This window comes from Caretta caretta, chromosome 11 (genome assembly GCF_965140235.1).
Source record: "Caretta caretta isolate rCarCar2 chromosome 11, rCarCar1.hap1, whole genome shotgun sequence".
In the NCBI taxonomy this organism is placed as follows: domain Eukaryota; kingdom Metazoa; phylum Chordata; order Testudines; family Cheloniidae; genus Caretta; species Caretta caretta.
Genome location: NC_134216.1, coordinates 67,580,262 through 67,603,609, shown reverse-complemented (window position 1 = coordinate 67,603,609; position 23,348 = coordinate 67,580,262). Strand labels below are relative to the sequence as shown.

The window sequence follows — 23,348 nt, the reverse complement described above, 5'->3', positions numbered from 1 at the left end:
AAGGAATGCACCTCCTCTTTCCTTTCCCACAAATGTAGAGAGGGCGTACAAAACGTACAGAGCGGGCGTTTGAATTTTCACTCCAGCACAAAAAGCTTCCCCATTGTATTCCATCCCAGTGTCTGCCATTGCCTCCCAAACCTGACAAACACATTTGCTTGATGTTTCTGCTAAAATAATCAGCAGTAAAATAGTTAATGTTGACATTTAAATAGTCATCAGATTTGACAGTTACTGCTTCACTGAGATGAATGGGAAATTTCAGTCTTTCAGGTTCTCCACAGACTAAGGCAGATAGGATTACATTGGTTTACACCTGCTTCATATTTAGAAAGTTTCCATTGCAATCATATGGGATACTGTGCATGTTGGTATTGCATTGGGATGGATCCTGCACCCCTAGAGGAGTAAGAATGGAACACTGAATTTCCATGGGATTTAGGCTCTTAAGTCTCTTTTGCAAATCCCAACCTTAAAACATCACATGTAGAACTGGGCAACATTTTTCAGCTGAATTTTTTTTTTGGGGGGGGGGGGGGGGGGGAGAAGAGGGAGGAGGAAGAGGAGAGCAAAAAAAAATGGTAGATATGACACGCTGAAATGTTTTGACAAATTGTTTGTGAAAAACAAAACCCACAAAAGTTACAAAATGTCAAAACAAAAAACATTCAGAAATTCCATTTCAAAATTTCCTTCATTTTTTTGTAAATATAAAAGATTAAAAGGCTCTCAAAATCAATACAAAACATTTCATTTGGGATCTAAAGAAATGTTTTGTTCAACCCTATTTTTTTTCCCCCAGGATTGCTAGCGAACCAAAACATTTTATTTGTATGGCACTAAACACATAAAATAACTAGGCTGAAACAAAATTAAACATACACATCTAATAAAATCTGCTCTTTGTAAGTAAAGTTCTGTTCAGTTGTGAAATTCTAACTCTCAAAAAAACAGGATGCGTAAGTTGGATTAAATGAGGATCAAAACCTTCTGTATGATGAACTCCAATAAAAGCTATATAAAGGTGAAAAGAACTGTGTCTTACAAAACAGACTAGCCCTATTATCAATTCTTTTAAAGTGAAGACGACTACTGCAGTAAACGCTATGAATAACATTTCCTGAAGTACTATATAATGCAGAATTGTTTTATTCATGTGGAAGATTTCCCCCTCACTCAATAACTATCACCCACTCGCAATTATGATGCTCATGGGACATTGGGTTTGTTTGCGCTTGTGAAATATACATATTTATAAACCACCACAGAACCATGAAAGTTAAAGAGCTTAAAAAGTCAGTAACTGCTTGAAAGAATGACCAAAATCTAAAGGATTGTGATTACACTCTATAAAATGGTAACAGCTCATGTTTCCCATTCTGACTGCCTTGTGCTTGGAAAAGGTCAGTCAGGTCTAAGTATTTCAACTAATGCCTTTGAAATTTCCTTTTCCATGACATCCTGAGAGCAGTTACATCAGATCAAGGAAGGAGGAAACATGGTAACAGGCTTAGAAGTGAGTTAATTCAACCACGAAGAAAGTCATTGAGTTAGACTTCATAATTGGATAATAAACAGCTGCAGATTCCAGAGAATACAAGAAATATACTGAGCTGGTAACAATTTCATTGCATGGTTTTCTGAACCAATTCTAATAGCAGTGCTGGGTTCAAATATATACGTAAGCCAGAACAATGATTACTTAGAACTTTGGGGTCAGGAACTGTCTTTTTGTTCTGTGTACAACACCTACCACAATGGGATCCTGGTCCATTACTACAGCAATACAAGCAAATAATAATTCAGTGAACAAATATTAGCCCTTCTCTGTGTAGGCTCCTAGTTCAAATTTTGGACAGGGCAGGTTAAAAAGAAGTTCATATTCAACATGTGCACATTTTTCATTAATATTTTCACAAAATAGCCATCCTTCTTCTCAATTAAAAAATTCTCAATTTACCTTTTTTTTTTTTTTTTTTTTTTTTTTTTTTCTTACTGGCTCTAATATTGTATCCTTTTGAGCCCTGGTCCCAGTACAGCCAAAAACTCTTTAGCATGTGAAGAGTCTTAAAAGGAAGCATGAGAGTAGGGACTCCAGTTGGCATGCACACGCTTGAAGTTAGTTGAGCGCTAAAATGCTTTGCTCAATTGGCCCTTTAAGAGGATTTCCAATTACTAACTTGTACTTATTTATTTAGGAAACCGGAGGAGGGAATCATACTTATACCTAATAGTTAAAAAAAGAGCAAACATCTGATGGAGCTACAGGCAGAGTGTTAAATAACTTTAACAGCTGCAAATTCCAGGGCAACCGAGGGACACTGTCTTGGTATCCACTTTGGCCCTTTCTCCACCATCCTTCTAGTCTGTTACCTGAGCGGGTGCTGTGGTAAATCCAGACAGAACACAAATCAGTTCTGCAGTTTTGTTTTAATTCTCTCTTGCAGTAGGTGCTGGATTCCACTGCCCTGCCAGTAGCTAGAGGATACAGAACACAACTGAGGACTCTCTGGAAGGTGGGGACTAGTCCCTCAGCAGCTATCCATCAGCTCTGATTCTGTCCCCTACAGTTACAGACAGATGGACAACACTGAAGCTATTTCTACACTACAAACACCACAGGAGCACAGCTTCAGGTACACTGCTATAGCACTAACACAGACACTTGCTATAGCAAGAGAAGGTGTTTTTCTGTAAAGGTAGCAAATCCACCCTCTCAAGAGACTGTAGCTAGGCCTAGCAGTGTCTGTAGTTTTTCACACTCCTGAATGATGTAACTAGGTTGACCCAAGTTTTAGGTATAGATCAGGTTGGATGATCTGTGGAGCTAGCTCTGAAAGAGAAAGGCCAAATTCTGAACTTTCTTATGTTGCATGTTCGGGCCAAAGCGAAGAGAACCTCAGCATTCTTGCTGCACCAGTGGCCAAAACAATAGGGAGTTCACACAGAGAAATGCTGTACATCCATTCCATACTGTAGATGAGTGCTCCACAAGGCATCAGAGAAGGGGAAAATGTGTATATGTTTGGAGCATGCATAACACAAATCCACAATATGCAAAATTAGCATACGAGCGGAGGACCGACCTTGTTGGCTACTTCCCAAAACCCAGTAGCCGCACATAGCAAGTCTGCATGTATGTTCTGAATTAGAAAGATGTGTGGAGGTTGAGAATGCGGTTTCCAACCTCTGCTGAGTCTCACACAAGCAACATTTTGTTTCCCAGCGCTTGACTCCCCAAAAGAGCAGCTGTACATACACTATCATGTTAAAAAAATTGAAAGGCAAGTAACTCAACAAAATTAACATGACAACTGAATAATCAGAGAGATCACGGATCGCTCAGATTTTTGATGGAAGTCTGGGGAACACATTTTTATCATGATGTGCAAAGGGGTAGATCGACAACTCCTTTATAACATCTTGCTGATCATGGAGTACATGTCCGACAGCTTTAAGTAGGATGCGTGAGAGCGCGCTATTGATTTGCAATGGACACTGGGTAAAATAGACTCGATGCAGTAAGTAAACATTACTCCACATCTCCCTTCTACTGCACCTGGACTTCAAGTGGTTGTTGAGCGAACGAGAGCTAAAGCAGACTTCACCCTTTTATTCCTCCCACCAGACAAAATAGCAGCCCTGTGCTCAGGGCGTGCAGGATGTGTTCTATATGTGTGCCCCTATACGGCAGGAAGGGGTCTTGCTCCGTCCATCCCACTTTCACCCTGGAACTGGCTAAGCACACATGAGGTTGGGGCAGGCTGCACCCTTCAAAGGGACGTGCACTCCTCCTGCTCTCTAGAGACCTGAGAGATTATGCCTCCCCATCCTGAGGCACGCCACGCAAAGTTTCCCAGGGATGACAAAGCTCAGCACTGCCAATAATGTGGAGCCGCCCCATATTGGCACAATCTGGTCTCTAATTTAGGACACCCATTTTAAATCCATGAAACCCAGAATTTAAATATATAATTGACTTGAAATTGTCATTCTCTGACATATCAAAATGTATAAGTGTACTTTAGGAGTTTGGATGCAGATGGTAGAAAATAACTATCACTCCCTCAAAATGTGTAAAAGATTGCTTACATGCTATATTCTATCAACTCTGGCATGCCCATAAATGGAGAGAATGACATTTACACATCAAGTGTGGAACAGACAAAGGGCAAGCACCTCTTCCCTCACATTTAGAAAGTTCAGTTGAAGCACATGGTTGCTAAGGTTAGTCACACACAATTTTACATTTAAGTTCTCTTCACTTTATTTATTTTATGTTGTTCCGTTACAACCAGAAAATAATGTGCAAGGTTGAGATGCTAGGTCATGCAGCCAAAGACAATTGTACAAAGTATTACAATACAAACCCATATAGTTATTTAGATTTAAAAATTCACAAAAATGGGTCTAAGTACCTTTGGCATCAACTAAAAACAGTCACATAAGAGACTGAGCAGCAGAGGTTTCTCACCCCAAAAAGTCAGAGAATAATAGACCAAAGATTAAATCAACTCAACCCAAGTTATTTGAGTGACTAAATTTTACCTTGCACAAGTACCAATCCTTATAATGGCCAGGCATCTGCAGAAACCAAGGTAAAAACATGGGCTTTTTGGCATACCCTGAAGATCACACAGATTTGTAGAGCAAATGACCATTTGTATTACCCTTAAGCAAAATAGAAGAGGACAGAAAAGGAAGGCCCAAACAAAGAAGTGTTACTTACCAGTAATTGGGGTGTAGGATGATTGTCTGTCTAGATCCAACCTTGGGGAAATATGCAGATACCTTGGGCCTGATCCAGTGTCCATTGAAATCAGTGGAAAGACTTCTATTTGCTTTAGTAGGCATTAGATTAGGCCCCATAAGTGCCAAGTCAGAACACTCTAGAAGAGCACTGATTGTTGGGACCACACATGAATGCAGACACACTTGCAAGAGATTAAAACAGCAGTAACAACCATGACAGGAGGTAGGTCTGCGAGGAACTAGTGCCTTAGAGCAGGAATCATCCTTTTAAAGTATTTGGAAAGCACTTAAAACATAGTGGGTGTTACCGCCAATAAATAAATAGGTAAATAGTAAATCTCAGACAATTTTCCTGAATTGGGCATCAGATCTGGCTGCCAACCTCAGAAAATAGTTCTGTAATCTACTATGAGTGTTGCATATTTGAAGGAGACAGAGGAGGTATGGAATAGTCTGACCAACAATGAAGAACCCCTTGCACTGAGCTACCTACCATCCAGTATGTCAGAGAGAAGCTTGTAAAGCCACTTTCTAGCTCATCTAGCCAAAGCCAATCTGGTCAGGTCAGGATATGGAATGGAAACAGCATTAGTGGCACTGATGGACAATTTCCTTCTATCAATGGCTAGAGGGCCGAGAACCACTCTCTTTCTCTTGAGCCTTTCTGCAACATACCACACAGTTGATCATGAGATACTACTGTCCTTGCTAAGAGATGCAGCAGCAGTCCAGGGAAATGTACAAAAAAGAGGTTTGAGAGCTAATGTACGGACACACACACAGAGGACAGTTATGGGAAACTGTACTATACCAATTCAGTTTATAGGGGCATGAAGCTATCAGCCCTGGAGTAACTATAGCTAGCTAGTACAAAGTGCGCAATGGACATCCTCAGCTACACAGGCTACTGTGAGCACATCACACATGCCCTCCACGCAGTAGGCTGGCTCCCTATAAGCAATCATAAAATACAGAAAAAAACTGCCACCAACATTTGTCCTGTTTACATCTGTGCATAGGTCCACCTCTCAAGATTTCAAATACATCATCCCCAGAAAAAGCATGTTTTGATGACATGCTGCAGGATATTAAAACATAGTGGGTGTTACCGCCAATAAATAAATAGGTAAATAGTAAATCTCAGACAATTTTCCTGAATTGGGCATCAGATCTGGCTGCCAACTTTAGAAAATAGTTCTGTAATCTACTATGAGTAGGAGCGGCGGCGAACCAGCTGAGCAGCGGGGGACAGCAGAGCAGCTCACAGCAGGAGTTTGCCTGGGACTGGTAAGTATCCGAGTGTGTGTTTGTTTGCTTGCTGAGGAAGTATCCGAGCGTGTGTTTGCTGGGAGGGCAGTGTGAGAACCTGAGTGAGTGTCTGATTGGCTGCTAGCCTGCAGGGGTGGGCATTAGGGTGTCTGTCTGTTTGCGTCAGGGAAGCCTGGCTGTTTAAAACTAGCCAGAGCTTCGCGAACCAGCTGAGCGGCGGGGGACAGCAGAGCAGCTCACAGCAGAAGTTTGCCTGGGAGTTCGCCTGGAGTGAGCCCAGTGAGGCTTACGTCTTGCAAACTGCTCTGAGGAAGCTCATAGTAGGAAGGTGATATGGAAGGGGGGGGTTCAGCTGTTGTGACCTGCACTGGATGTGCCATGTTTGTCTTTCTTCCACAGGACAGAAGCGACTTTGTCTGTACAAAGTGCAAGCTGGTCTCCATATTGGAAGAGAAGATTGAAGGTCTGGAGCAACAGATAACGACCCTGCGTTGCATACGAGAAACTGAGGATTTTCTGGACAAAACTCAGGATAGGCTTCTAGGGGCACAAAGCTCTAAAGATACAGAGCAGGTTGCACAGAGAAGCCAAGAGGCCAGTGAAGAAGCTTGGCAACATGTGACCTCCAGAAGAGGTAAGCGGAATGTCCGGGTTCCAGTAACACAGACACAGGTAACTAACCGCTTTCATGTTCTCTCCACAGGTACCGTTGCGGAGAGTGGACCAGATGATATGTCTGGGGCGAGAAAGCAGAAGGAGACTCCGCTGGTTGGAAGGCATGAGATGCGATGTCCTGAGGTTGGGGGTTCCACGACCACCACTCCCAAGAGAAGAAGGCGGGTGGTGGTGGTCGGGGACTCTCTCCTCCAGGGGACTGAGTCATCTATCTGCCGCCCTGACCGGGAAAACCGAGAAGTCTGTTGCTTGCCAGGTGCTGTGACGGAGAGACTGCCGAGACTCATCAAGCCCTCGGATCGCTACCCCTTCCTGCTTCTCCACGTGGGCACCAATGATACTGCCAAGAATGACCTTGAGCGGATCACTGCGGACTACGTGGCTCTAGGAAGAAGGATAAAGGAGTTGGAGGCGCAAGTGGTGTTCTTGTCCATCCTCCCCGTGGAAGGAAAAGGCCTAGGTAGGGACCGTCGAATCGTGGAAGTCAACGAATGGCTACGCAGGTGGTGTCGGAGAGAAGGCTTTGGATTCTTTGACCATGGGATGGTGTTCCATGAAGGAGGAGTGCTGGGCAGAGACGGGCTCCACCTTACGAAGAGAGGGAAGAGCATCTTTGCCAGCAGGCTGGCTAACCTAGTGAGGAGGGCTTTAAACTAGGTTCACCGGGGGAAGGAGACCAAAGCCCTGAGGTAAGTGGGAAAGCGGGATACCGGGAGGAAGCACAGGCAGGAATGTCTGAGGGGAGGGCTCCTGCCTCATACTGGGAATGAGGGGTGATCAACAGGTTATCTCAAGTGCTTATATACAAATGCACAAAGCCTTGGAAACAAGCAGGGAGAACTGGAGGTCTTGGTGATGTCAAGGAACTATGACGTGATCGGAATAACAGAGACTTGGTGGGATAATTCACATGACTGGAGTACTGTCATGGATGGTTATAAACTGTTCAGGAAGGACAGGCAGGGCAGAAAAGGTGGGGGAGTAGCACTGTATGTAAGGGAGCAGTATGACTGCTCAGAGCTCCGGTACGAAACTGCAGAAAAACCTGAGTGTCTCTGGATTAAGTTTAGAAGTGTGTGCAACAAGAGTGATGTAGTGGTGGGAGTCTGCTATAGACCACCGGACCAGGGGGATGAGGTAGATGAGGCTTTCTTCCGGCAGCTCACGGAAGCTACTAGATCGCATGCCCTGATTCTCATGGGTGACTTTAATTTTCCTGATATCTGCTGGGAGAGCAATACAGCGGTGCATAGACAATCCAGGAAGTTTTTGGAAAGCGTAGGGGACAATTTCCTGGCGCAAGTGCTAGAGGAACCAACTAGGGGGGGCGCTTTTCTTGACCTGCTGCTCACAAACCGGGTAGAATTAGTGGGGGAAGCAAAAGTGGATGGGAATCTGGGAGGCAGTGACCATGAGTTGGTTGAGTTCAGGATCCTGACGCAGGGAAGAAAGGTAAGCAGCAGGATATGGACCCTGGACTTCACGAAAGCAGACTTCGACTCCCTCAGGGAACGGATGGCCAGGATCCCCTGGGGGACTAACTTGAAGGGGAAAGGAGTCCAGGAGAGCTGGCTGTATTTCAAGGAATCCCTGTTGAGGTTACAGGGACAAACCATCCCGATGAGTCGAAAGAATAGTAAATATGGCAGGCGACCAGCTTGGCTTAATGGTGAAATCCTAGCGGATCTTAAACATAAAAAAGAAGCTTACAAGAAGTGGAAGGTTCGACGTATGACCAGGGAAGAGCATAAAAATATTGCTCGGGCATGTAGGAATGATATCAGGAGGGCCAAATCGCACCTGGAGCTGCAGCTAGCGAGAGATGTCAAGAGTAACAAGAAGGGTTTCTTCAGATATGTTGGCAACAAGAAGAATGCCAAGGAAAGTGTGGGCCCCTTAATGAATGAGGGAGGCAACCTAGTGACAGAGGATGTGGAAAAAGCTAATGTACTCAATGCTTTTTTTGCCTCTGTCTTCACTAACAAGGTCAGCTCCCAGACTGCTGCGCTGGGCATCACAAAATGGGGAAGAGATGGCCAGCCCTCTGTGGAGGTAGAGGTGGTTAGGGACTATTTAGAAAAGCTGGACGTGCACAAGTCCATGGGGCCGGACGAGTTGCATCCGAGAGTGCTGAAGGAATTGGTGGCTGTGATTGCAGAGCCATTGGCCATTATCTTTGAAAACTCGTGGCGAACCGGGGAAGTCCCGGATGACTGGAAAAAGGCTAATGTAGTGCCAATCTTTAAAAAAGGGAAGAAGGAGGATCCTGGGAACTACAGGCCAGTCAGCCTCACCTCAGTCCCTGGAAAAATCATGGAGCAGGTCCTCAAAGAATCAATCCTGAAGCACTTGCATGAGAGGAAAGTGATCAGGAACAGTCAGCATGGATTCAGCAAGGGAAGGTCATGCCTGACTAATCTAATCACCTTTTATGATGAGATTACTGGTTCTGTGGATGAAGGGAAAGCAGTGGATGTATTGTTTCTTGACTTTAGCAAAGCTTTTGACACGGTCTCCCACAGTATTCTTGTCAGCAAGTTAAGGAAGTATGGGCTGGATGAATGCACTATAAGGTGAGTAGAAAGCTGGCTAGATTGTCGGGCTCAACGGGTAGTGATCAATGGCTCCATGTCTAGTTGGCAGCCGGTGTCAAGTGGAGTGCCCCAAGGGTCAGTCCTGGGGCCGGTTTTGTTCAATATCTTCATAAATGATTCATAGATTCATAGATATTTAGGCCAGAAGGGACCATTATGATCATCTAGTCTGACCTCCTGCACAATGCAGGCCACAGAATTTCACCCACCACTCCTAAAAAAGACCTCACATCTATATCTGTGCTATTGAAGTCCCCAAATTGTAGTTTGAAGACCTCAAGGAGCAGAGAATCCTCCAGCAAGTGACCCGTGCCCCATGCTACAGAGGAAGGCGAAAAACCTCCAGGGCCTTCCAATCTGCCCTGGAGGAAAATTCCTTCCCGACCCCAAATATGGCGATCAGCTAAACCCTGAGCATATGGGCAAGATTCATCAGCCAGATACTACAGAAAATTCCTTCCCGGGTAACTTGGATCTTACCCCATCTAAAAACCCATCACAGGCCATTGGGCCTATTTACCATGAATATTTAATTACCAAAACCATGTTATCCCATCATACCATCTCCTCCATAAACTTATCGAGTTTAATCTTAAAGCAAGATAGATCTTTTGTCCCCACTACTTCCCTCGGAAGGCTATTCCAAAACTTCACTCCTCTGATGGTTAGAAACCTTCGTCTAATTTCTAATCTAAATTTCCTAGTGGCCAGTTTATATCCATTTGTTCTTGTGTCCACATTGGTACTGAGTTTAAATAATTCCTCTCCCTCTCTGGTATTTATCCCTCTGATATATTTATAGAGAGCAATCATATCTCCCCTCAACCTTCTTTTAGTTAGGCTAAACAAGCCAAGCTCCCTGAGTCTCCTTTCATAAGACAAGTTTTCCATTCCTCGGATCATCCTAGTAGCCCTTCTCTGTACCTGTTCCAGTTTGAATTCATCCTTCTTAAACATGGGAGACCAGAACTGCACACAGTATTCCAGGTGAGGTCTCACCAGTGCCTTATATAATGGTACTAAAACCTCCTTATCCCTACTGGAAATACCTCTCCTGATGCATCCCAAGATGACATTAGCTTTTTTCACAGCCATATCACATTGGCAGCTCATAGTCATCCTATGATCAACCAATACTCCAAGGTCCTTTTCCTCCTCCGTTACTTCTAGTTGATGCGTCCCTAGCTTATAACTAAAATTCTTGTTATTAATCCCTAAATGCATGACCTTACACTTCTCACTATTAAATTTCATCCTATTCCTATTACTCCAGTTTACAAGGTCATCCAGATCCTCCTGTAGGGTATCCCTGTCCTTCTCTAAATTAGCAATACCTCCCAGCTTTGTATCATCTGCAAACTTTATTAGCACATTCCCACTTTTTGTGCCCAGGTCAGTAATAAAAAGATTAAATAAGATTGGTCCCAAAACCGATCCTTGAGGAACTCCACTGGTAACCTCCCTCCAACTTGACAGTTCACCTTTCAGTAGGACCCGTTGTAGTCTCCCCTTTAACCAATTCCCTATCCACCTTTCAATTTTCCTATTGATGCCCATCTTATCCAATTTAACTAATAATTCCCCATGTGGCACAGTATCAAACGCCTTACTAAAATCTAAGTAAATTAGATCCACTGCGTTTCCTTTATCTAAAAAATCTGTTACTCTCTCAAAGAAGGAGATCAGGTTGGTTTGGCACGATCTACCTTTTGTAAAACCATGTTGTAATTTGTCCCATTTACCATTGACTTCAATGTCCTTAACTACCTTCTCCTTCAAAATTTTTTCCAAGACCTTGCATACTACAGATGTCAAACTAACAGGCCTATAATTACTTGGATCACTTTTTTTCCCTTTCTTAAAAATAGGAACTATGTTAGCAATTCTCCAATCATACGGTACAACCCCTGAGTTTACAGATTCATTAAAAATTCTTGCTAATGGGCTTGCAATTTCTTGTGCCAATTCTTTTAATATTCTTGGATGAAGATTATCTGGGCCCCCCGATTTAGTCCCATTAAGCTGTTTGAGTTTCGCTTCTACCTCAGATATGGTGATGTCTACCTCCATATCCTCATTCCCATTTATCATGCTACCATTATCCCTAAGATCTGGAGGATGGTGTGGATTGCACTCTCAGCAAATTTGCTGATGATACTAAACTGGGAGGAGTGGTAGATACGCTGGAGGGGAGGGATAGGATACAGAAGGACCTAGACAAATTGGAGGATTGGGCCAAAAGAAATCTGATGAGGTTCAATAAGGATAAGTGCAGGGTCCTGCACTTAGGACGGAAGAACCCAATGCACAGCTACAGACTAGGGACCGAATGGCTAGGCAGCAGTTCTGCAGACAAGGACCTAGGGGTGACAGTGGACGAGAAGCTGGATATGAGTCAGCAGTGTGCCATTGTTGCCAAGAAGGCCAATGGCATTTTGGGATGTATAAGTAGGGGCATAGCAAGCCGATCGAGGGACGTGATCGTTCCCTTCTATTCAACATTGGTGAGGCCTCATCTGGAGTACTGTGTCCAGTTTTGGGCCCCATACTACAGGAAGGATGTGGATAGATTGGAGAGAGTCCAGCGAAGGGCAACAAAAATGATTAGGGGTCTGGAACACATGACTTATGAGGAGAGGCTGAGGGAGCTGGGATTGTTTAGCCTGCAGAAGAGAAGAATGAGGGGGGATTTGATAGCTGCTTTCAACTACCTGAAAGGGGGTTCCAAAGAGGATGGCTCTAGACTGTTCTCAATGGTAGCTGATGACAGAACGAGGAGTAATGGTCTCAAGTTGCAGTGGGAGAGGTTTAGATTGGATATTAGGAAAAACTTTTTCACTAAGAGGGTGGTGAAACACTGGAATGCGTTACCTAGGGAGGTGGTAGAATCTCCTTCCTTAGAGGTTTTTAAGGTCAGGCTTGACAAAGCCCTGGCTGGGATGATTTAACTGGGAATTGGTCCTGCTTCAAGCAGGGGGTTGGACTAGATGACCTTCTGGGGTCCCTTCCAACCCTGATATTCTATGATTCTATATGCTACCATCTTTCAGCATGCAGTGCAGACTGACTGAATAAAAACACACTGCCCATTGAGACATGAGTGAGACCAACACAGAGCAATAAAAAGCATGAGAGCCAATGGCGCTAGAAGGAAGTGAAATGAAATAGCATTTGCAAGGTGAAGTAGTGGGATGAGGTAAATCGAAGCTTGTGTGGGTGTGTGGATGACTGATGAGTTTAATAATTTGTACTGGATATGTAAAGTGATTTTATTTATTTATAAGTACTCCCCTGCTTGTCACTTTTTTGGTATTATCAAATGCTCAAGATTTTGGGACAATAAGTAAGTGTGGGTGAATAGCAGGACAGTGGTTCTCTGAATCACCTAACAAATGAAAGCTTTGTATAATATGAAAGACAGATGGAGCACTCATAATACAAAGCACTAGCACAGAAGAGGAACCCATGCTCCAGGCCTTTAGGCAACAGCACCTACCTGCCCTAAACTGGCATACAACAAGAAGCCAATACTCCATTTCCTGGCCTGAAATGTGACAAAGATGAACAAGGACCCCTCCACTGGCACAAAGGTTTACACATTTATTTGTAACTTAAGATCTCCACAAGTACTCCTCGTTCTTTAAGATTTAAAGTGGACTTACTGATGAGTAAGGTACTACTGCATGTGAGTAAAGGTATCAGAATCTAGCCCTAAGAAAATATTTCAGACAAGTAAAGAAAGGTGACTGATTTGTAACCAGAGTTCTTCAAAATGGTTCTGCATAGTCATACTTATGGGTACTGTGCTGTCTTGTGATGCCGTATGGTAAAACCTTCTCCCAGCAGTATCCATTAGAGCACTCTCTCACCACCAGCCCTTTCCCCTTCAGGATTTCTGAACATCCTGAGAGCAAGGCTATATAAGGAGTGGAGTGCCTTCTACCACCTCAGTTCCATCCACTGCAATGTCGGAGAACAAAAAGCAATTAGACTCTGACAAAGACAGGACGGTGAGTGGGGAGTAGGACTATACAAAGCCATCTTGAAGAACTGGAGTTACAAGTAACCTTTTCGTGTTCAAGTGGCTCTACATATTCCCACTTAGGGTAAAGACTCATAAGCAGTGCTGAAAATAACTTGGAGGTGGGGACAGAGTCCTAACTCTATAGAGACTGAGGTGCCACTCTACCAAAAGCAGCATCTGCCCTAGAGGCCAAGTCCAAAGCACAATGCTTACTGAAAACGTGAACAGAATTCTAGGTAACAGCTCTTCCAATCTCCACAGCAGGGACTTGTTTAAGTCAAGCAAGAGAGGTTGCCACAGCTCTAATGAAATGTGGACATATTGTCCCTGGAAGACAAGTCTCTGCCAAAGAATAAAACATTCAACAATACATTATTTAATGCACCTAGAAATGGTCTGGGAAGAAACCATATATTCCATGCAATTTTTAGCATAAAAACAAAAACAATCTGGATGATTTACAAAACCTTTTAGTTCTGTGTAATAATAAGCAAGGATTCTTCTTTCATCCAAAGTAAAGCTGAATCACCCTTATTATAACGTGGTTTTGAAAAACAAAACCCACCAAATCAATGAAATGATTGACATAAAAATCAGAAACCCACCTTTGGCAAAAACCTGAGGTCAGGCTAAAGAACCACTTACGTTTATGAAAAATGATGAATGGTGGGTCAGTCACAAGAGCATTTACCTTCTGGCAGATGGCATATCAATAAAATAATAGATAAACTTTAATAGATAAACAATGCAAGGAACACTCAGCAAAAGATTCAAAGGGTAGTTTCATCAGCATGGCTAGAGCCAAATTGAGATCCAAGAGGGACAGGATCTCTCAAATGACTATACATATTAAATAAGCCCTTCATAAAACCTCTTAATTGTATTAAACACAGTGATTACCAGCAATTAAGGTATGATAAGCAGAAATGGTTACCAAATGAATCCTTAACCACTTCATATTTTAAAAAGATGGAATATTCTCTAGAACATAGGGCGTGGATGCTGAAGCAGAAAAGACACCCTTCCCAGTCATCCCAAGTCACAAATCTGGTCCATATTGATTTGTAATGTTGTCTGGTAGACTGATTCAGATTAGATACAGTTGATCACCCAAGCCATCAGATGCAGTGTGGGAGGTCTCAGTTGGGATGAAGAAACCTCTTCCTGTTCAGATAACAGATCTAGTGACAGAGGAAGACACACAGAGACTCTGCTAGACAGTCGGAGGACACAGTATACTATTGTTGGTGTGACCAGACTGGGACAATGATCATCATCCTCACCATGTCCTTACGTACCGTCCTTGCCATTTTCTGGATCAATGGAAAGGGGATAAAAGTCATACTGCAGGCTCCTTCCCCACTGCTGTAGAAAAGCATCTGACAAAGACTGGCTGTCCCTGCTGGCTCTGGAGCAGACAAGGCAACACTTCTTGTTGCACATTATTGCCAATAGGTTCAAGTCTGGTCGACTCCTTCTGGCAAGTATGTGGTAAACCAATTAATCCTTCAAGGACCACTCATGTTTCTGAGACATGTCTCTGCTGAGACACTCTGCAGTCACACTGCTCTCCCCCAGCAAATGCAGGGTTACTGGAAACACATAGTGGAGGATGCACCAATCCCATAACCTTATTGCTTCTGCACAAAGAGGAGAAAAAAGTGAACACACACCCCCTGCTTGGTGACATAGTACATTGAAGTACTATTATCCATTACTACTTACACCATCCTTCCATGCATGTGAAAAGAGAATGATTGAGGGCTAAACAAATGGCTCTCAACTCCAACACACAGATGTGCAGAATCTTTTCCTGACGAGACCAATGTCCTCGAAGCACCCGATGATTCAGATGTGCCCCCCCACCACCGTTTGGCGCATCTGAAGTTAACATCACCAATGCTGCCAGAGCATCAAACTGGACACCTCTGAAGACATTTGTTCTCATTAATTACCACTCCAGTGAAAGAAAGATGTGTGGAGGTATGGTGACCCACAAGTGCAAATTGTTCTGGACTTGGACAGTAAACCTGAGACATCCAGTGCTGCACAGGTCTCATTGGGCTAAAGGAGTTACATAGGTAGTGGCCACCATGAGAGCAAGGAAATAAGATTACTCTTCAAGTCAGACACTCCTCAGCATTGAGAATAACCTCCCTCAACCTCAGAGACCTGTCCTCCAGCCGAAAGGCTCTTTCTTCCACTGAGTCCAGTGTGGAACCTATGAACACAATTCTGCAAGTTAAGCATTGATTTGATTTTGCTTGATTGATTTGATTGTTGAGAAGACCCAGGTCCAAGAGTAGATGGATTGTAACTGTTAATATGGCTTAACAGGTATTCAGGCACAGCAACCTTCATTAGCCAATCATCTAAACTACCACAAAGAGGCATTTTGTAGAAACTCTGGGTGCTGTTGAGAGGCCAAATGGCAGCACCTCATATTGGCAATGGCAACCCACCACCACTAAATGAACGTATGTGATGGAAAGCAACTGTCATTCTGGGGTGCAATCCTGAGCAGTGACAGGTTGTCACCGCCTCCCCTGTAACCCCAGATGCCTCACAATGCTTTTCTGGTTTAGGTCCTAACCTGGGCCACTCACAAAACAGACTACCAGCATGCAAGTCACACCCTGGAGTGTCTGTGTAGAGCTGCAGCCCTAGCCCAGCAGCTCTGACCCAAGCAGCCTGTCAGAAAAGCACCAGTCACACTCTGGCTTCCACCAACCTTTGTTATGACTTGCAAGGTGACTCCAACACACTCCCAGTCCCAGATTTTCCCAAAACATGTGTTCTGCACTGTCCAGGCCTCTAGGGGACAGTTCAGATATTAAGATCTGTTGCCCCTGTAAGAAGTCAACAGTTTGCAACTTTAACAGGCGTTATCAAACAGTTCCATTTAAACACAACACTGGATTGGTTTAGATTAAAGATAAAACAAAACAAAAGAAGAGAGGATTTTAAATAAATTCAAGTATAAAAGTTAGAAATGGTTACAAGCAAATGCAAGTGAAAACATGCATCTAAAAAAGTCTAAAATGTAATCTAGCAAATTCTGGTTCAAGGCTTTGTTCAAGATGGCCTCTCACCCACAGTCTTCCAGCAAGACAGTGAATGACCTTGGTCAGGATCTCTCCAAGAGGTCTAAAGATGTTGGTGTGTTTGTCTTCTTAGGTGAAAGAGATAAAGAAAGGGGCAAAGAACCCCATGTTAACAGTCCAGTGAACCTTTGAAGTGGATTCTTCTGAGGGTTACCCTTCAAAGTAAAGCTCATTCAAGCAGTAAAGGTGGCAATATGGAGTCTAAAGGTGAAGGACGCTCCAGGAGCTTTTCTGTCCCACCTTTGTGTTTGCTGAAATCCAAATTGTTCTCTTCCTGCTATCCTCTTCCCCCACTGCCTTTAGTATCCTGTTTACTACTTACATGTCAATTGAGGTAAATGCACACCCCTATGTTTATAATAGACCTGTTTAACAACTTTTACCTAGGAAGGGCTGTGTGGTTTTGAATGTGTGCTAGTATTATACAGGGAAATTCATAACTTCACTTATAATATTGCTACATACATTTCACCACAATATTATTGACCAGTAAGTTATTATTTTCAAATGATACCTCACACAGCATTTTTACACAAAGATTATTACAACGGTATGTAGGGTGTAGATACAGGGGTGTTCAGCGTCACTGCAACAAACTGAAATGTGAAAATATGCATCCTTTAAATCAAGAGTCACAAACCAAACCATGACCAAAAGGGAAGGGATTTATGGCAGTGAAGAAGAGGACTGCTGTAATGTCTGCATTAAGAGTTAAATAAAAGTCATCTCAATAGTTTAGGGAAATACTTGCTGTCCCCTTCACTCAAATACAGGAATTCGAAAAACCAAAAAGTTGAAGATTTGGCTATTAGTTCTTTCCAGACCTTGTTTCCCCTGAAGTAATTTTAAAAAGCACAGCATGGGATATAAAGCACCTAAAAGGACATTTTTCACACAGGATGCTACAAAAAAAAAAAATCACTGAATATTTACACTAATTTCTTCCTTTTGTCAAAATTACAGGGTAAGTACTTCTTTTAGATACAGATATAGGTGTTATTCCAGAAGGTATTATATATCCTGTATTATTAAAGGCCTCCGCCGAAGATCAATATGCTAGAATGAGTTGTTGAGCTCTACAATACCAGAATTTTTAAAAGCTCTCAGGACATCAAATTCTGCCAACCTTACACTGAGTTAGAGGAGACTGCTCTCCTGCTTATGTTCTACACAGTGAACCAGATAGCAGAATCAGATCCAAAGTTTGGTTTCTAGGTCATGATCCCACCACGCTTACTCAGGCAAAGTAGTCCTTACTGATATGTGTAATTTCATTGTCCTCAATAGAACTAAATGTGAGAATAAGTCTTCAGTGATAAAACTACAAAACTGAATCCTTAGTTTGTAGCTGTCACTAAAACAGCTAGTAACACACATTAAATGCAAGGACAGTAGAACCACTATTTTATGAACTAATTGGGGATTGACGAGTTCATAAAACTAAACTGAGCTTCTTAAAATTACAGTTGGTATCGTGCATAAGTTGCAGTATGATGCATTGCATCACTTTCTTCTTGTCCTTCAAACCACTGCAAGGCAATTTTCAATGCCTTGAAAGCACTGGAATGTGAAGGGATGTTGACTTGTTCTTCAATGACATCCTTTTATTATGTGATTATCTTTTTCCCCACCTGGACAAATGGTTTGTATAACTTGTTGTTCACAAGACTGGTGTTTGTAAAATCAAGGTTCCACTTTATTTCAAACTTTGTATTATATAAGGTTCTGAATTAAACTAGATGCCTGTCTCATAGAGTCTGTGCACATTTAACAGAATGTTTTACCTCCAGTCACAGGGATCTCAATGGCACGCCCAGATTCTAAATTTTGTAATGTAGCTTGTAAACCTGTAACCTAAAGAGTAAAAATAAAGAACAGTTATGAGGACTTTGCTTTTGTACCCTATAACTATCAGTACAGAAGACAGAACACACATGAATAAATAAGCAGTAAATACCATGTACAATTACTGATTTATCTAACTTGAGATCTCTGTTTAACTATATAAATATTTTAAAATTACTCATCTCACTCCATTCCTTTTCAAGAAATGGCTTGAATATAACTCATTTTTAAAATATTTAATCCAACGATATAAAATAATCTATCCAGAATTTCTGGTGGGAATTTTGCATATTTATTAAAACAATCAAATATAGATAATGTTATGGCCATATTGTGACATCAACTTGTAATCATAATTTCTCATTGAATTAAAAGTTAACCTGATGACACAATATGGCCCATAGCATTGTCACAATAAAACTGATCACACAATATGGTACTGTAAATTAAGGCATGCCTGTCATTCTAGTAGCCTAGTAGGTGGTAAACTGACCGGTCATGTATAAGATCTTTCATTTTCATTGCACCAGAGGATGATTTTGCAAGATAAATCTTATTATGCATTTAAAATGATTGATCCCTTCCTCTGGGTGTCAATGTATTGGCCGTAACCCTTCTTTTCCTCTAGGACATTTTCCTTCATGTAGACATTTGTTCTCAACCCATCCCTGTGCTAAAGGGGCAAGATATCATCTACACCAATCTATAGATCAGATGAAACTAAAAGGGCCAGGGATGAGCAAAACACAATCTTTATCTCTCCATTTGAAGTACAAAGGTGTCTGTCTCTTGTACCTACTACTTCAGGAAGCAAGAGTTTTAAGATCATTCCCAAGTAGAAAAATGCACTGTTTAATTCTCTAGGATCTGAGCTAAATTATTTGAAGGTTTGCAATGATCTTAGAAGGCTTAGATCTTAGAAGCTTATGGATACTGCATCTCTACAGGCATGTTTTGAAGTACCTGAAACTATTGGAGATAAATTGACATACCTTTCTTTAAAGCTTTTTGACTGACAATATTTAATTAAACTATTGGGGCAGCTAATAACCTTTAAGGATGGTTTCCTGTGCAGTATCCATAAAGGATAACGAGAACCCTGCGTGGATATAATACTTGTATCCATATCTGATCCACAATCCACAAACATGGTCCACAGATGTCTGCAGATATCCACAGATTTGCAGGGCTCTAAGGATTAATAGAGCATCAAAATTATAGTACTTAGATAAAGTTTCAGTGTAAGTCCTCTGACTAGGTCATAGTTCTCTGATGTTTCATTCACAAATATGAAAGCTGAAAGAATGATTAAAAAGAAGATTCCAGTACGCCCATTCCTGATGATAATTTAACACAGTCCTTCGCCCAAGTAAAGGCCCTGTTCAACTTAAGGTTGGCCTATTAGGGAGGACAAATTCCAGTCTGTATTAGTGATTTTGTCTCACTGATACTGAGCTAACTGTAAGTACTTCCAATTTAAACCATTAATAAAACGTTGTCTCTTCAGCTACACAACATCAGCAGGGCACTTGAAGGCAGATATGACTTTAATATTCTGTCTGGGTATATTAAACTAAAGCATCAAGATTCCTATAAAAACTTCAAAAGTATTTGTAAATAAGTCACATGAAACTCAGAAATAATCTAGCCTACTCTTATTTAAAGAAAAAAATATGAAATCAGCTGCCTAGTGAGCTGTAGCTCCTGAAAGCTTCTACTCAAATAAATTGGTTAGTCTCTAAGGTGCCACAAGTACTCCTTTTCTTTTTATGTTTCTGCTAGTGTAGTTGACCATGTTTTTACCTGACCAACTGCTCTGTCTCTCTCCAAGCTGGTTAGCATTTTCTGTCTCAGTATAGTCTGGTATTTTTCAGTCAACTGCTTCAACATTGGCTCATATGATGCATAATGTGCCTTCAGCCTATGAACAATAAAAGCCAAAATGTATTTTAAAGGATGACTGAGTTAAATCAGCAATTTCCACCTAAATAACTTTTTCCCCATGTACTATAGAGAAGAATAAAATGTAGGAAGGTCAAAACACAGGACACAGCTAGTGTTACTTAGCATGCAACCACCCCGCTGGAGTGCCAAGGAAAAAAATACGTATATATCAGTTTTTCAGTAATAGGATCTGTATATCCTGCCACCAAAACCTTTTGAAGTAATCTATCCAGTTTTGTTTTCTGTTTTCAGCAACTCCCCTAATCTTCAAAATACTTTAAATTTGTTACATACATTAAACTTTATTAATCTTTGCTTCCTTCTTGTAGATGGATGTTATTTCATTAGGAGAAAGAAAAATGCAGATAGGATTTGACAACCAAGTAGGCTACTAATTTAGAGAAATCAGCTACAATATAAAATTTTGTAGCATTAATTACAGTAGAAACTACATTTGGATCCCTTCATCAAATTAACAAGAAGCTAAGTCACCCATACCAACTCATGAATCAAAGTATGAGAATGCTTTATTTTTCAGGAGAAATTGTTCAGCTCAATACACAACAAATTAACAACTTCAAGTATATTGTGTTTTGCCAGAATGCTGGCAAAAAGACAAAACTGGGAGTTTTCTTGCAGTAAGATAGACTGTAAAGTTAAAATGCATATAAATGTGAGTCAGCCAAAATCATGAAAGGTGTTGAGAGGTACTTAATTAACATCTGCAACCCCAGGATTTGGCCCAAAGCTTGTTTTAAAATTGATCCACTCAAGGAAGAGATTCTAAAGAATTATCACTGTTGATTGGTGATCACCTACAACGTAACCCCCCCCCCGCCCAAAAAAAAAAAAAAAACACAAAAACAAAAACACCACAGATCCCTGCAGCAGTGGATCTCAGAGCCCTAGTTAACTGACTTGGGCTCCTGGGACTCACACTACAAGCCTAAAAATAGCAGTGTAGACATTTCCACTTGGGCTGGCCCCTGGACTCTGAAACCCATCCAGGGTGGGTGAGTCTCAGAGTCCAGGCTCCAACCCAAGGGGAAACATTTACACTGAAATATTTAGTCCCATAACATGAGCCCAACAAGCCTGAGTCAGGGGACCTGGGCTCTGAGATTTGCTGGCAAGTTTTTTTTGCTTTTTTTGGTTTTGCGGTATAGATGTATTGGTCAGTAACCTAACCTTGGACAGCAAAGAATGGCAGGTAATACTAGCAAAGGCAGAGGAGCACAAAGTTCCCAGGAGCAGCAGCTATTATGTAATGATGAAATTATGGAAATTAATACTAAAGAACTCATAGGGAATATTCATATAACAGTTTGGGTTTATTTGCACCCAAAGCAATTCAAATCCCAGGTAGAAAGCTCAAGTTTCAGGAGACTATTAACAAGGATAGAAAGACTAATTAATGAAAAGACCACCTCAAAAGGGCCTGATTCCCAAGGTACAACAACTTGTTACTGACTGATCTAGAAGATAAGACTACCTTGGTAGAAAAATTGATCTAAAAACCAGATATCACTTTGTAACAATGGGAAAATATCCAGAGGAAAGCCAATAGCTCATCTATTTGTTTAATCATTAAGGAAAATTACTACACAATACTTTACCAATAGTACTTCCCTCGATTTAAAATAAGGAAAATATACAAAAAAGGAAATCATAAATCCTGCAGAAGATGATGTGGAGGAATTAGGGACCTCTCTCTATATATGGTGGGAATGACCTAGGACTTTGTTTACACTTGGGATGGTGCGTAGGGTTCACATAGCTACATGCTGCAATGAAAGGCAGGCAGCATCCCTACTCACTGCAGTGTGTAGCTACATGTGGCAGTGAAAGGCTCCAGAAGGGGGAGGAAGCATGGAGGGCTCCAGTAGTGGGGCATGACCGGAACCTTTCCCTGCTGCTGGAGTCTTTCACTACAGCAGAGAAAGGCTCCAGCAAGTGGGAGGCAGCAGGACACAACATTGCTAAAAATAGCAGTGGAGACATGGCAGGCACTGTTTGGGCAAGTAGAGAGCCATGTAGGGGATATACCCTAGGGTTCAGGTGGGTAGGGTCCTATCACCTAAGCAGTGTCTCACCATCTACATTGCTATTTATACCCATGCTAGCTGCGCATGCAGCATCCGTACGCTACAGGCCACCATAAGTGCAAACATACCTTAAAATGATAGTGACTGCGATGAAAATGGTACATAGAAATTTTCAAGGTAACTAAAATTTAGACCACCCAGAGAACCTGTTCTATTAGGTCACAGCCCAAAGGAGGTTATTGCTTCTGAAAAGGACACATTAACTACACAATTACCACTAGCAGCCAGATGCTCATTTTTGGAAAATAATGGATCCCCAGCATTAGAGGCATGGAGGAGTAAAGTATTAGAAATCCTTTGAATGGATACAGTGACAGACAGCCTTACATCAATATCAAATAGATTTTATAAATATATAATTACCATTCGTTTAGACTTTGAACAGAATTAACACACAGAAAATGATAAGAGATCGACCAAACACTAATGGGTCTTTTGGAGGTAATAAATAGGATTAAATACTTCTATGGAAAGTTCATATATGGTAATAATGATAAAATAAATTAAAAAAAAATCTAGGGCCAGACTTCAACCCATGAACTTTAGCCACACAGTGATAAGGTATCATAGATCACTCCAAGGCACTTCACACAGAACTCGATGGGACAAACTTAGTTACTTTGTCAGAGTGTAATACAGCACCTGCAAGAAGGTATGTAATGTGATGCTCACAGATCTCTTCAATAAATTCTTTGACAATATTGAAGCTCCACCAAAGTATTTGTTTCCCACTCATATCTTAAAGCTACTTTTAAAAACATCTTCCTGCTTTATCGGATATTTTGTTGTCTATCGGTTAGAGCATAGGGCTATGAGCCACAAGACCAGTGCGAAATTTCCAAATCTGCCACTGACAGGTTGTTTGGCCTTGAATTACTCACTCAACCGTTCTGTGCCTCAGCTTCTCCATATGTCAAATGGGGATAATATTGTGACCAAAATGCTCGCCTATATTCACTCCCTACTCATTACTGCAATGATACTTGTAGAAAATATGCCTTGTGAGGTATCACTTGAAAACTAATAACTCACTGGT

At 41.7% G+C, this 23,348-nt stretch overlaps 1 protein-coding gene across 5 annotated transcripts in view; it reads right to left on the bottom strand.

Annotated features, from left to right (window-relative positions):
- The window catches only part of SPAG16 (sperm associated antigen 16), a 754,420-nt gene that overhangs the window by 689,428 nt on the left and 41,644 nt on the right, over nt 1-23,348 (bottom strand). For all 5 annotated transcript variants that reach the window (XM_075118125.1, XM_048869269.2, XM_048869271.2 and 2 more), the window contains 2 exons: nt 20,067-20,184; nt 18,203-18,272 (listed from right to left, as the gene is read on the bottom strand). In XM_075118125.1, coding sequence (XP_074974226.1) covers nt 18,203-18,272; nt 20,067-20,184 — 188 coding nt within the window. The remainder of the gene's footprint in view (nt 1-18,202; nt 18,273-20,066; nt 20,185-23,348) is intronic.